Below are 13,960 nucleotides of genomic sequence, written 5' to 3'. Positions count from 1 at the left end.
AATGGTTATACTGGAGTATTTTCAGTTGCCATTAGGTGTTAGGATAATTACAATAAGATGAAGTCAGTGAGGGTGGTTTAGTTAGATCTGTTCCAGCAACACCTATAAAACTTTATCGAACCTAGTTATATTGTATTTATTTTCCTATATTATTTAATAAAGGAAACATTTACACTCAGTTGTGGCTTCATTTCCATATTTTTGATCCATAATTTTATTAGCATAAAAAAACAACTTATCAACAGCTACAAATGTCAGTGAGTGTCAACAGTGGCAATCAAAGGATTATGAGGAAGAAAAACTAGACCTTTGAAACAATGTCAGTTTAAGCAGAAATGCCCCCAAAACATAGACAATCAGCAATAATCTTTGGTGACCACAGTCAAGAACAATCTTTTTTCCCTATCAAACCCTTTCCTCAAGCCTTGTCACTGATAGATGTGGAAAGTGGAAAGGTACTGATTGTGACTGGATTCAGTTACATTCACAGAATGACATGGTGAACAGTAGTTGCTTTCCCAGACTGAAGGGATCTTATTGGTTAGAATCTGATTTAAAACCTCAACATGGCCAATAGGAGTGAAGAGTGCTAAACGTTATCCTTAATTGTTTAGAGTTACATTACATTGAATTCATTTAGCAAACGCTCTTATTCAGAGCAACTTTCAGGACAAAAGGAAAGTTGAATACGCAACAGTGTCAGACCAGCAAGTGTGAGCATAACCCCATTCAGGCCCTACCACAAACTAACTTGTGCTATCCAGACTAGACAGCCAGGAAACTAAGGGAAGCCAGGTGCATACACTACCATACACCACAGTCACTAGATCACAGAACCCGAAACAGTTATTTGATTGTCCATCTGTACTGATCATCAGTTTAATATCTGAAGTTCCCCATGGTCAGTGTAGGTCAGCCTTGAGTGACTGCGACAGACCGTCTGTCTGTCATGCTATCACTCCATCCAGCTGTCTGTAAGCTACTCCTTGAGCCAGCTGAGCAGCTGAGGTGTGTAGTAAGTAATGATGATGTCAGCGCCTGGAGCAAAGAGATGAACATGCAGCCATTTAACAGGAGGTATTTGACCATGCAGCATGCTCCGCAGTCAGGAATAATTAGCACAATTAGTACAATCGGTTTTAATATAAAAATAGCACCTGCTGTCTCTTCACACTGAAGCTTTTAACATACATACAGTACATTGCATTCCAATACTGAGGTTAAACATTAAATACAGATATAGTATATCTTATAAAATTAACCATGTTAAGGAACCGATTCAATGAACATAATATCAAAAAACACTACTCAGCCGACCCCACCCCACCCCCTGACTGCAGATCCCACACCCCCACTGCGTATGCCACGCCCCAACCCTCACCAGCACGGCGGAAAGCAGTCATGGCCTCCAGAACAGCAGCTCGCAGGTCAAAGGCTCCGGCCTGGGCCCCGTGCCACAGCATGGCGAACTCTCCCGACACGTTGTACACAGCCAGCGGGTGGGTAGGGTGCTGGGGGGGCAGCCAGGGGAAGGGGGGGGGCAGGGGTGAGGGAAACATGGAGCTGGAAAGAGCTACCACTCTGCACTTGCTCATCATCGTGGTAATAATATTTCCACTATTTACAAGAAAATGCCAAGTTGTACAAACATCTCAACGACACAAGTCTACATTCAAATATTCTGCTCTAGATGTTCACTAGCTCAAAAAAAAAAAAAAAAAAAAAAACATTCATCCAAGAGAAAATGCACATATGTAGACAACATGAACACCACAGAGAATTACATTTGTTCTTTCTGCTTCGGTTCTTCAGCAGAGTATTTTACATGGGCAAAATATGTGTTCGTTTATTATACAGACAGAGATTGTTATGAGCAGAGTGAATGACAATGAATGCTGTTATACGAATGTGTAATTAAACATGTATAATCCTGTCAATGGAGGGTACATCATTTCAGAGTAGGTTTGGTACTGACCTTGTTCTTGACCTCCCTCACCATGTCCAGGTAGGGCAGTCCTGGTTTTACCATCAGCATATCCGCCCCCTCTCTCACATCACGATCCTGAAACGCACAGCCGAGCGTAATGACATGCACCCTTACACAATCACACACGCTTACAGCTTTTAACTGTAAAACAAGCACACATATACATGTACAAACACACTTACTGCCCATCACTGAGATATGTACTTGTACATACGCACACTTACTGCCTATAGCTGTGACAGAAACGCACGCACACACACACACACACACATACATATGTGTGTACTCACACACACCCATGCAAACACACTTACTGCCTATAACTGAGAAACACATGTCCATACCTGTACACACACACGCACATACGCTTACTGATTATCGCTGAGACATGCACGGAGAAATGTATACACACACACATGCACACAGACTCACCACCGCACGCAAAGCCAGGCCTCTTGCCCCAGGGGGAAGCTGGTAGCATCGACGGTCCCCAAATGCTGGCTTGGACTGAGCTGCATCCCTACAAACACACACACACACGGGCGCGCACACACACACACACACAACAGTGAGAGGGGCACCTGACAGGCCGCTTGCATAACCCACAAACTGACAGCAGATCACAAGAACAGGAGAACAATCAACCAGTGAGCTGCTGTCAGATCTGATCTGAACTGATCTCAGATCTGGAACAGAGACTCCTGAAATGGTGATCAGACACTGAGGTTTAGCTGTCCTTGTTAAGCATGTAATGTTTATTTAATGCATTGTCTGTAACACAGTGATCCTGCTTAAATCAGATTTACATTCTCCGTGATTTTTGAATCCTATGGTTATGCTGCAACAAGAACACTGACAAAAAATCGGGATGCTAGATTCATCAAGTTCAGTGAATTAGCCCTATTACAATTTCAACCCCAGTTAATAAGAGATTCTTCTAGAGACTTGATAGGTTTGATAACAGAATGCTGGAGACAGTGATCGTGCATTACGCCGAGCACCCCGCCGTGGTTACCTGAAGGGACCATAGTAACAGGAGGCAAACTTGGCACTGTAGCTTAGCACTGACACCTGAGAGAGAGACAGATGCGTTAATTAATTTATGCAAACTTTCTTACAGTCGCAACAAATCCCTTTTCATTCAACTGTTAGATCAACATAAATTCTCCCAAAAACAGCAGTTTATGCTGTGGGGATTTTTGCCCACAAAAAACATTCATATCTGTAACAGCTTGATTGAATAAAAAAGCAAGGTCTGCTGGCTACAATAGTCAATGGACACTTGCTAAGACATTTTACATAATTCTTTCCTTGCAGCTGGTTTGGTTTCCCAACAGTTCCTGGAATAAGGTCTCACCAGTTCCCTCACTAGGGAGATTTTGTATACTTGGATATGAAATTAATTCTGAAGTATGACATATGCTACACAGGGGTGGCATTGTAGCATAGTGGTAAAGAGCAGGGCTCATAACCAAAAGGTTGCTGGTTTGGTCCCCCACTGGGGCACTGCTGCTGTACCCTTGGGTGAGGTACTTAACCCACAACTGCTTCAGTAAATATGCAGCTGTATAAATGGATAGCTTGTAAAAATCGCAACTTATGAAAGTCGCTCTGTATGAGAGTGTATGCTAAATGAAAATAACTGATACTTCCACTTTGCCGACACCTGTCCAGCCCTTACCTTGTTACCCAGTCCGTTGGACATCAGCGCCTGCTTGATGGCTCCCACTCGCCCATCCATCATGTCCGATGGGGCGATAATGTGACAACCTGCAAAGACAGGGTGGGGCGTGAGCTGACATTCCCAATGACACCGCCCTGTAAAATCACAGCCACACCTCCAATGTCATGTGGGACCTCTCCACAGTGACTAATCCAATCAATGAATCTGAGTCAAACTGGTTGCTTTCTTGCAGACCACAATTACACAACTCCCCCACCCCACCCAGCTTACTCCTCTGCTTGGCAAATGTAATTGCAGTTGGGGGAAAAGGCAAACTCACCCGCCTGGGCGTAGGCCAGCGCCACCTCCGCCAGACGCAGGCAGCTAGCCTCATTGTCCAGAGTGCCATCGTCGGTCAGGATTCCTGAAAACAGAGACAGCCCACCGTTCTCACATGTCAGGTCTGACATGTAAAAACTCATAGCTTAACACAGCCTCTTTGTGCGATGACTTGGATATGGATTGTGAGACAACTTGCTAGAAGACACCCTTGTCCCTCTGACCTTCAAACCATTTAAAAAGGCCATAGTGGATTATATGTCCACTATGTGATTTAATGCAGTGTGGTCATATTTAAAGCTATTCTGCTTCTCTGGGGTAACACTGGGGTAACAATTCAAAACATGCTCCAAGCTGGTCTTCAGAAAAGCTCTGCCAAGCTTTCTGCTACCGGGGGGCACTACTGCCAACCGAAACATAATGATGTCACAGCTCTCCCCCAGGCAGGTTCCACAAGCTGCAGTACATATGGGAGACCTTATCCCTGGAATGCTCCACATGTCAATGTTTGAGGCATTTCAGATCTTACAGCTTTTACATACAGAGTAAATATATCTCAAGCACAAAAATATATCCTAGCATAACACATGCGTAATCGGACTCTGCGTGTTACAGTTCTGCCTGTCCTCTGCAGTAAGCAGCTTTACCCATTTCAAATGGCCCCTGTGGAACATTCTAGATCATGTCTACCCTTGACACAAACTGAACACAGCACACTGAGGGAACCACACACACTGAGGAAGTCCGAGTGGTTTCACTTTGTGTGCTTCTTTCACACCCCCCATGCAACCACCCAGTTGTGGGTGACAGTGACGGATGTGGAGTACAACACCAAATCCGATGCTTATGGAAGCAGGACCCACAGACACGGGCAGACGGAGCAGCTGATTCCACGCTTTGCTGTAAGCGTAGGGGCGTGGGGTGTCAGGGGCTCACCGCAGTGTCCGTGCGAGGTGTAGGGGCACAGGCAGACGTCACAGGCCACCAGCAGGTCAGGGAAGGTGGACCTCAGTTTCTTCACAGCCAGAACAGCAGGGGTATCATCCGTGTCCGCGCCCGAGCCACGATCATCCTGCAGAGGGAAAGGACAGTCACCGTGGGTGGAGGATGAGAGGCCTAGTCTGCAACAGGACACAACAAGGGTGTCCGCCTTTGTACAAGGTTAAAAGTGTTGTTGGTGCAACCAACCTTGGCAACTTTAGCAGGGACACCAAAGATAAGCACGCACTTTAAGCCTTTTTCCACAAGGGGGCGTAGCATGTCTTCCAGCTTATTGAGCCCATATCTGTGCATTGAAAAGGAGAGATAAAGGTATGAGATAAATGAGCTTGAGAATGTAAATTGCGTTGAAAAACCTATAGCACATCAGTATGTTATGCCTCCAGTTGTAATAATATAGAAGCATGCCTCACATTTAATCTGTTTTTTTTCCTTTCTTTTCTGATGTATCAGAATGTATCGGTTAGAGAGAACCTTCACTGTTTTGGATTTGGTGGATCTGCTACAGGGAAGACAATTCCCAAGATGTGGCTGAAATGAGCCAAATGATTAATGGAATGGGGGGAAAAATATCAGAAATCAACACAGGAATCTGAAGGCAGACTTCAGCTGAATGTGTCCAAAAATCATAGGAATAATGTTGTTTCATATTAAATCATTGAAATTTTACATGCTCTTTCTTAATCGTGAGGATTTGTCTTACTAACAACTACCATGCCAAGAGACTCAATACAAACATGACTAAAACATTAACATGAAATTAAATGCAATTGTTCTGGATGCACACATCTGGGAGAAAGAAAAAAAAAAAAACCTTGGACAGAGTTGGCAATGGCAGAATTCACAGAAATACACCCTCCAGCTGTTTACCATCAGTACACTTTACTTGTGGAGTGAAGTACACACTGTAACTGTGCATCTCCCAATTCCAACTGTGATGTCGAGCTGATCACCTGAACCACGTCCAGGCTAACGAAGGGCTAACGGATTTTCTCCTTATCTCTGCCCAGGGCTTGCTCCGGTTCCACCCAGTCAGATTACATTTATCTATAGGCCGCAGGCCAGCCCATAGACCACCCTGTCTAACACTACAGCACTGCCTCTCTGAATCGCAGCTGCTGTGTGCTGCAGCTGTCTGCTTGGCTACAGCCTGGAGAAATGCCCTCTTGTTTTTCCACTTGCTTGGTTTAACACCTTTACAACACTGACTGACACTGTGGTTAAGGAGTGGTGAGTGAGAGGGGTCTCTGGTACCTGGCCTGTCCTGGCATACTGCCGATAGGCTCCACCGCATCGGGGCTGTCACTGGGAAGGAGAGAGGGGGGAGGTCAGGGCATTACTGCTGAATCACTCGGCACTGACACAATGCACGCTCATACTCTGACACGCTCACATCTACAGTATGCACGCTGACAACAAAAAATTACAATAACCGGATTGTTCTTCTTCTGGTTCATAAAGAGCTTGTGATGGACCGGGAAGTCACGACTCAGCTCTGGCGTATTAGACTCAGTGTCTGTTACAAGGAAGAGTGCAACAATGACTCATTCACACGGACACCAACACACACACTTCCTCTACCCAGTTACAAGGCAGCACACATACACGCACACTCACAGTGCAATGCAGTCCCAGGCAACAGACAGCACACTCCCAATGCATGCACACCCAGGCCAACAACCATCACAGACACAATGCATGAACTGCCATGCACACACCCCTCACACTCCCAATGCATGAACTGCCATGCACACAGCCATCATAGGCGTAGTGCGTGCACCCCCTGCACACAGGTCACACAGACGGTAGCAGGAGGGCATTACGTGATGAAGATGGGGTAGATGAGGTTCTCTGGACGCAGGTCTGCCGCACAGGTCTGCCAGTATCTGAGAGTGGGGTGGAAGTAGCCACTGTGCAGGAGAGACTCCACAGACTGCATCTCTGCGCTGGGGGGGCAGAGACAGGGAGAAGGGGAGAGGGGCAATAATGTCACATGCTGCATGCAGACATAACAACCTGGCTTGCCATGTGCAAATGTAGCAGAAATCAAAACTAACAAAATTACGGGGAATATATGGATCATCTTTCCAACATGTCAAAATGACATATTACAAATACATATGTTATATTCTCATGTACAGTATGTGAGTGATTTCCTGTATATTTTAATGTAACGATGTTGTTCTTTTCATAATATCAGCAAATTCCTTACATTCTGTTTCACATAAATATGCATCAAGTAAGGGCTACCATAAGGGCTACCTATGTCATAGTGCTTCCCACCCGCTAGCTAATTCACAGACATTTGTGGGCAGTGACTGGGCAGAGAGGACCCTCAAACCACAGAAATAGGCTGCTACAAACTAATGTAGCCCCTATATTATCAAAACGATTCTTCATCAACACAGGACGGTCGCAATTTTCAATTTGTGCCGTTTCATTGGCTTTCAGATATGTGGCTCAGTCAGATATTTTAAAGCCAGAAATCAACCAAGCTCACTACTACAAGCCCAGACAGTTCTGAGCTGTGTGACCAAAACTGTTTTTCTTAGACCATTCTTGCTCATTCATGTGTACAGACATTTGCAGCAAAGAGAATATTTTTTTGTCGTGTTCATGTTGAGTCTGCTCTTGTCCTTGAGCACATGCTATTATCATTTAACCCAAAACAAGGTCAAGCAAAAGGAGATGTGGCCTACATGCAGGCCAGTTTTATTTCTCAACAGAATAATAAACAGTTTGAATTCAGTACAATCAGTGGAAACTTGAGTTGAGCATACAGATGCCTCCCTCTCAAAAAATACCAAATGCGGAAAACTGGTCTGTGATGTAACGCCTTTTCTCCCCAGGTTCTTCCTTGAACATCTCTGAATGGAACCCTTGGGAGCCGTTTGTGACCTTAGGGGAATGTCACACCCTCACTAGATAAAGGATGGTTTTGACAGCTCATTATATATTGTCATATATATCATTATATATAAACAGTATTTAACTGAAAAACCAAATGACTGACAAAATGGACAGTATTGTCTACTCCTGAATGGCTGAAAATAATTATAAATAATTTGTATTTTACAAGGTGATGCATTATTGTTTGTGTATTTAATATGTTTAGAGCAAGTACACAACTTTATTTCCCAGTTTACTTTTTCAATCTCTGACACGTCATGAAACTACACTAATTTTTTTATTGGGTCACAGACACAGTACCATTGGGCTAAAGAAAAAAAGACTTCTACACTACTACATGGTGTGCATTAGTGACATTTGGATTTTGAAGTTTTTGGATCAGCAAGAATATCATCCTTGGAATCATTTATAGCGAATTTCAAGAACGCCCTATACGAATGAGTTTTAATGTCAGGCAAGGTACTTAACTTGGGCAAATTGCCTCAGTAACTACCCAGCTGTATATATGGATCAAACTGCAACCTATGTAAGTCGCTCTGAATAAGAACGTCGGCTAAATGGCAGTAATGTGATGCAGTTTGTTGACATCGTTATATTTCATTCATTCATTCAGACCCAACGTGCCTCGATCGGTATCAACCGACTTGCATAACTTGAGGCGAGAGCTGCAGTGCAGTATGCGCGCCTCCTGAAAACATCCGCAAAGCCCGTCTCAAAGCATTTCTTTTAGTTTCGTTCAGATCTTATGCCATTCCCCCCAAAAAAATGAAAGCAGCACTGAATCGAGCATCCCCAATTTGGCCAATTCTGTCGTCAAATATTAGATGGCAAGCAATTCCTACTCCGGACAGCCCAATGAATGAAACCGCCGCTGAGACGAAACACTCATAAATCGGTTCCGCTCGAACAAGCTTGTCGGCTCCTTCGTTGGCTATCTTTTTAGCTTGTTTCCTAACATTTTTTTGCATCGCAGACGACGCTAGCTAGCTAAATAGTTATTATTTAGTTAGCGATACTTTACTACGGCTACAAACACATATTTCAAACCTGGGCTACAAGCTGGTTATTAGCCACTAGACACCTAGATGCGTATTAGCAGACAAACTAGGAGAACATTCAGATAACGATGCAAATATGCAATGCAAATGTGGTCAAACATAAAAAATGAACAGGCAAACAAAAACATGCACAAATTCCTTTCCACACAACTTTTCCAAGTGTCACCTCTCTGTCCCTTGTGGCACAGCCGCTAACGTCTTTAGACAGCTGGTGTAGATAATCAGCAAAAGTGATCTGTCGCTGTGGTGTTGTTGCTTCAAATGGTCGTTGAACTACACCTAACTGTATCAAAATCGCACACAAATGAACTCGACCCAAAATAATAGTGGGGCATTAGCTTGGCGTCTTACCTTCGGACTCGTACGCCTGCTTGTAAAAGATGATCTGAACTCACACACGTTACTACTCGGCCACCGTACAAATGGTGCCGCTGTGACACAGATCGTATATATACTCTCCAGATAGTACGGTCACGCGGATGACATAGGAGAGAGACAAAGCGACGGGCCGCCGTCATTTTCAATGTGAGTTCGCGATTTACAGCGACAAGAGACAAGTGGCCGTTGCAAAGCCAACTACGTGGGTCTATTTATACGGCGACTACCAGTGGGAGTGAAGGCAGCGTGACACACGTTGCTGAAACAAATGATCCATAAATGTCTAGCCTACCTGTTTAGTTCTGTAACCTTGTAACCACAAGCCAGGAACGCCCATAAGCGACAAGCGACAAGGGTTTGTCTCCCTCCTGTGTCGTCCGTGTGACCGTGGAGCAATGAAAGGATCTGTCGCGAGGGGCGTGGTACATTCCCTTTCACACCAGCAAATTTCATGTGGATAAGTAGACGTTATGATGATTATGTATGGGGCCTGCAGCCAGGGCGAGGTATGAGAGGAGAATCTGTACGTGGAGTGTGCGGAGGCTTGCCTGTTCCTTTAATCCCGTGATTGAGCTGTCAGTTCATAGCGAGTTATACCTTGCTTGCTGCCAGGCAACATGTCAGAGCAGGAACAAATGAGCACAGGCGCAAATGAGAAAGTATGTAGACATTTAGAGACATGTAGACATGTAGACAGTCCGAGAGTTTAAGAAACACTAAAGTTGAATATCTGTGCGTAGAACGTCTGTGGCTCTATTTTCTCGTGTAATTTTACCTCAAACTCTCGCGATAAGTGCCATACGTTTAGGCGGAAGGTGGGCAGCTCGCTAGCTAGATAGCTGGCTAATGCAGTGAAGAATTGGGTGGCAGCTATCTGTCCGTCCATCTCTGTCTGTGTGTCTTGGGCTGCACACCTGCGAATTCTGTTATTTTACAGGATGGACTGATCGACAGTGCAGATTTAAGGTAAAGGGCTAGATGGCCATCTGATGTAGTTAGCTATCTACACCTTACGTCGAATGATAAATAGGTGAACTTAAACAGGCAGTTAGCTCGCTAGCTAGATAGATGGATAGCCAGTTAGCTAGCTACTCTAGGTAACAAGATTGAAGAAGGGAAGGTCGTGAGCCTAGACTGGTGCACTATAAATAAAGTTAATGTGGTGAGCAACATAACTAAGAGAGAGATTAAATAAAAATGGCGTTATCACAGCGTATGGTATTTATGTGTTTCAGATGTAAGTTTGGTTAGCTAAACTGGCTGGCTAGCCACTGCATTCCTCTACGCTTCTTTTTATTATTATTTCTTGCCATAATTGAATGCCTCTGCCTCTGCCGGCGTCTAGCTGCGCTTACAGATCTGCCCTCATCATGGATTCAGAGGTGTGCAAAATGTAACTCACTGCTTCGTATTAGATGTGACGGATGTGACGGATACATGTTAGCTGAATGAGTGAAGGGACTGTTGCTTCCCGTTCTGCATTATGTATTTGCACGCCTGGCCTGTGACAGGTATCACGCTGTGCAGATCAATGGCGTTGTGTTTCTTTGTGCTGCATATGAAAGCCTCTCGTTTTTCCTCTCTTTTGTCCCTGCAGGGCTTTCGCCTCTTCCTGCCTCGATCCTGTCCAGGCCCACCAGACTGCACACCAGCGACCCGCATCTCTGTGCACATGGACAGTGACTGATACCTTCCTTAGCACCCTCCTGCTGTCCCTCATGGCAGTGGAGTCTGTGGGGAGCCAGTGAGAGAGCTGTGGTCTGGCCTGCATTGCCAACCCCCCTCCTCTTAACCCCCAGTACTCCATAGTGCCCCCCCCCCCCCCCCCCCCCCCGGCACTGTTCCTCCGTTCCTCCTCTCCGCTGACTTTTCAACACCAGGCCTCGCACCCCACCTGCACGCGCGGGCAACCCTTCGGCCATGCTTTTCTCCCTGAGGGAGCTGGTGCAATGGCTCGGCTTTGCCACCTTCGAGCTCTTCCTCCACCTGGGAGCGCTGCTGGTCTTCAGCGTGCTGGTGGCCCTGCGCGCCGACTGGCTCTACGGCGGCATGAACTGGTGGCTGGTCTTCGTGCCGCTCTTCGCCGCCGACGGCCTCAGCACCTACTTCACGGCCATCGTGTCCATCCGGCTGTACCAGGAGGGCGAGCGGCGCCTGGCGGTGCTGCGGCTGCTCTGGGTGCTGACGGTGCTCAGCCTGAAGCTGGTGTGCGAGGTGCTGCTGTGCCAGAAACTGGCCGAGCAGGAGCAGGCCCGAGACCTGTGGTTCGGCCTCATCGTCTCCCCACTCTTCATCCTACTGCAGCTGCTCATGATCCGCGCCTGCCGCGTCAACTGAGGGGGGGGGGCCGCCACAGACGCTCCACACACTGCACGCTTCGGGGGTGGGGGGAGTTGTAATTAGCACTCGGGTGTAAGTTACGAACTGATCCCAGGACGCCCAGCTCGACGGATCTGCCGGCTTCTTCGACCGCAGCGCCCATGCCGACACGTTACTGCGGGTTATTGGTTAAATCCCGCGCCAACCGTGATGGATGGATTAGACAAACTGACCGCTGGACACTCCGGCCCCAACAGGCACTCCTTCCTGCAGCCTCTGCTCCTGCAGCTAATGTCCGTCACGCTCGCTGCAAGCAGGCCATGCAAAGCTCTCTCTCCCTCCAGGGCTGTGGCGTCCCTGTCAATCAATATGAGTACGGTCCCTCCCACTGTCTCATCTTGCAGGCATTAGCCAGCGTCCTCTGCACTCGCGTTCGGCCGAACCGCCACATTTTGTACCATCACTCTCTGTGTAATCAAGGACGGACACAGGAAAATGCATTCCCTTCACAAGTACTGTAAGCTGTAAAAAAATAACCGGCCTGTCTTTGGCAACTGTACTTTTCTATGTGAACCTCGGCTGATGTTATTTGTGAAGCGTCGTGCACTGTGTTTTCTATATCAGAGGTGTTCTAAACACGTTGAAGGTGTGTGTGAGGTGTTTCTCCCCCAGGTTTTTATCCGCCTGATAAAGCTTGTGTGTAAGGTTTTATTGTATCCTTAGTAATGATGTTGCTGATGCTAATGGTTAAGAGAAAAGAGAGAGAGAGAGAGTTTTCATTTGCACTGTCCCATTTTAAATGGCCCTGGCTGTGTAGGGTGGTGCGTGAGGGGGACAGTCCACACTTTGCCCTTGTTGCCTCTCAGCCTGCACATGTCTTTTTGTTGCCTTTTTCTTGTTATATGTATGCATTGTAAATAAACCATCAGTATGTTAAGCATCAGAGCCTCTGCAGTATTTAAAGTATCCCAGGTGCTATGACATTGATTAATCAGACGGATATCTGTGTCGTTGTTATTAAAGGTAACTTGAATTTCTGTCACCCCGCCTAACGGAAAAGTATTTGTCAGCGTGTGAATGGACAGACTGTGTTGCAGTACTGTAATGTACAACAGCTTAGCATGAATTCATTGCAGCTCATTCCAGTTCAAATTAGACATTGACTACCCTGTTGGATGTAGCATGTGTGAGAATTGACTGGGGAACGGAGGGCATTCACTTCACAGCATTCTGCTGCAGGTGTCCTGTCATGCAGGCAGAATGGTGAACCTTAACGATCCCTGTTAAGACACAACAATTGTTGATTAAGAGACTTTGAGCATAACCAGCCCACCTCCCCCAATGCAAATACTATTGCAGTGTCAGACACAATTTTTGACACATTCGGACACAGACGCAACAATTTTCAGTGCCTTTAGAATTGTCTGTTAAACAACGGCTTTAATATGTATATTTTAAAGTAACCATTCTATTAAGGAAATTACAGAACTTCGTCTTAAATAGGTATCTCGTATATGCTAGTTTTGAAAAAACAGTTAAATTATGAGTAATAATCAATGTTTACATGTCACATTGAATCTTACGTGAAAATATCAGTCCTGCTTTGACATTCAGAGTAAGTTATTTATATTTTACTATCTGTGATATTTAAAATTTTGATTTAGTTTTGCTTATTTGATTTCTGTCTCGAGTCATTGTTAAGTAAGTTACGCCTCTTGTTTTCATATTATGAAGCTACATATGTTTAGAATCTTTTCGTTACGTGGTGAAAATCGCATATTACATATCCTGTCGCAGTGCTTCAGCTTGGCCCACCGTGGCCGTGTCTTCGGCGGCGAATGATTTCACCAGAGCGATGAATGGTTGCAACTGCTGGTGGCTGCAAACTTTCTGACTTCAGGCCACAGGGCGTCGCTGTTGCCTTATGTGGATGAGAGGAGGACCCTTGCTCTTGTTTCCGTGGCGACCAAGGAATGGGTGGTGATGGTAATAATAAATAGCGGACTGCACGAGGGAGTTGGGCGAGAGGAACGCGATGATAAGCAGAGTCCAGAATAAGCCTTTTGTTTCTTATGAATCAGACCCGTGCCAAGCTCCTGAGTCGTAGAGGTGGTGACGTAGGTGATATTATTAAAAATAGGCTCTATAGCCATTCATACAGTTTTCGGCTTGTCAGATCGTTTCTTTTCAATACATCTTACAAATATTTTAAGAAAGGGCTAATGACTTAATATAAAACCACGTCTCTTTTGAAGAAACCCATATATAACCTACATTTAAATCACTTAACTGCTTAAAAATTAACTG

The 13,960-nt window shown here is 45.5% G+C and overlaps 2 protein-coding genes across 2 annotated transcripts; one reads left to right on the top strand and one right to left on the bottom strand.

Annotated features, from left to right (window-relative positions):
- Window positions 1-191: 191 nt before the first annotated feature.
- Window positions 192-9,364, bottom strand: alad (aminolevulinate dehydratase). Its single transcript, XM_036529463.1, has 12 exons — window positions 9,308-9,364; window positions 6,812-6,934; window positions 6,243-6,293; window positions 5,178-5,274; window positions 4,926-5,061; window positions 3,991-4,074; window positions 3,669-3,757; window positions 3,003-3,058; window positions 2,420-2,507; window positions 1,976-2,062; window positions 1,382-1,511; window positions 192-1,038 (listed from the first exon to the last, which is right to left on the bottom strand). Exons 2-12 carry the CDS (start codon window positions 6,925-6,927, stop codon window positions 980-982), a joined length of 993 nt encoding a protein of 330 aa, XP_036385356.1. The 5' UTR covers window positions 6,928-6,934; window positions 9,308-9,364; the 3' UTR covers window positions 192-979.
- Window positions 9,365-11,222: 1,858 nt separating this feature from the next.
- On the top strand, window positions 11,223-12,518 carry tmem203 (transmembrane protein 203). The gene has a single exon (XM_036529906.1). It carries the CDS (start codon window positions 11,255-11,257, stop codon window positions 11,669-11,671), a length of 417 nt encoding a protein of 138 aa, XP_036385799.1. The 5' UTR covers window positions 11,223-11,254; the 3' UTR covers window positions 11,672-12,518.
- Window positions 12,519-13,960: the final 1,442 nt, after the last annotated feature.

This window comes from Megalops cyprinoides, chromosome 5, assembly GCF_013368585.1.
Source record: "Megalops cyprinoides isolate fMegCyp1 chromosome 5, fMegCyp1.pri, whole genome shotgun sequence".
In the NCBI taxonomy this organism is placed as follows: Eukaryota; Metazoa; Chordata; class Actinopteri; order Elopiformes; family Megalopidae; genus Megalops; species Megalops cyprinoides.
Note: the sequence above shows the minus strand (reverse complement) of the source record. Positions and strands in the feature narration are given on the sequence as shown.

What these genes read in the sequence shown, in the direction of transcription:
- tmem203 (XM_036529906.1), top strand. Translation starts at nt 11,255, where the DNA reads ATGCTTTTCTCCCTGAGGGAGCTGGTGCAATGGCTCGGCTTTGCCACC.
- alad (XM_036529463.1), bottom strand. Translation starts at nt 6,927, where the DNA reads ATGCAGTCTGTGGAGTCTCTCCTGCACAGTGGCTACTTCCACCCCACT. An exon ending in ATCTACCCCATCTTCATCAC is followed by an intron (nt 6,294 to 6,811) that starts GTAATGCCCTCC and finishes TCTCCTTCCCAG; the next exon opens with TGACAGCCCCGATGCGGTGG. An exon ending in GCTGGCCTACGCCCAGGCGG is followed by an intron (nt 3,758 to 3,990) that starts GTGAGTTTGCCT and finishes CTGTCTTTGCAG; the next exon opens with GTTGTCACATTATCGCCCCA.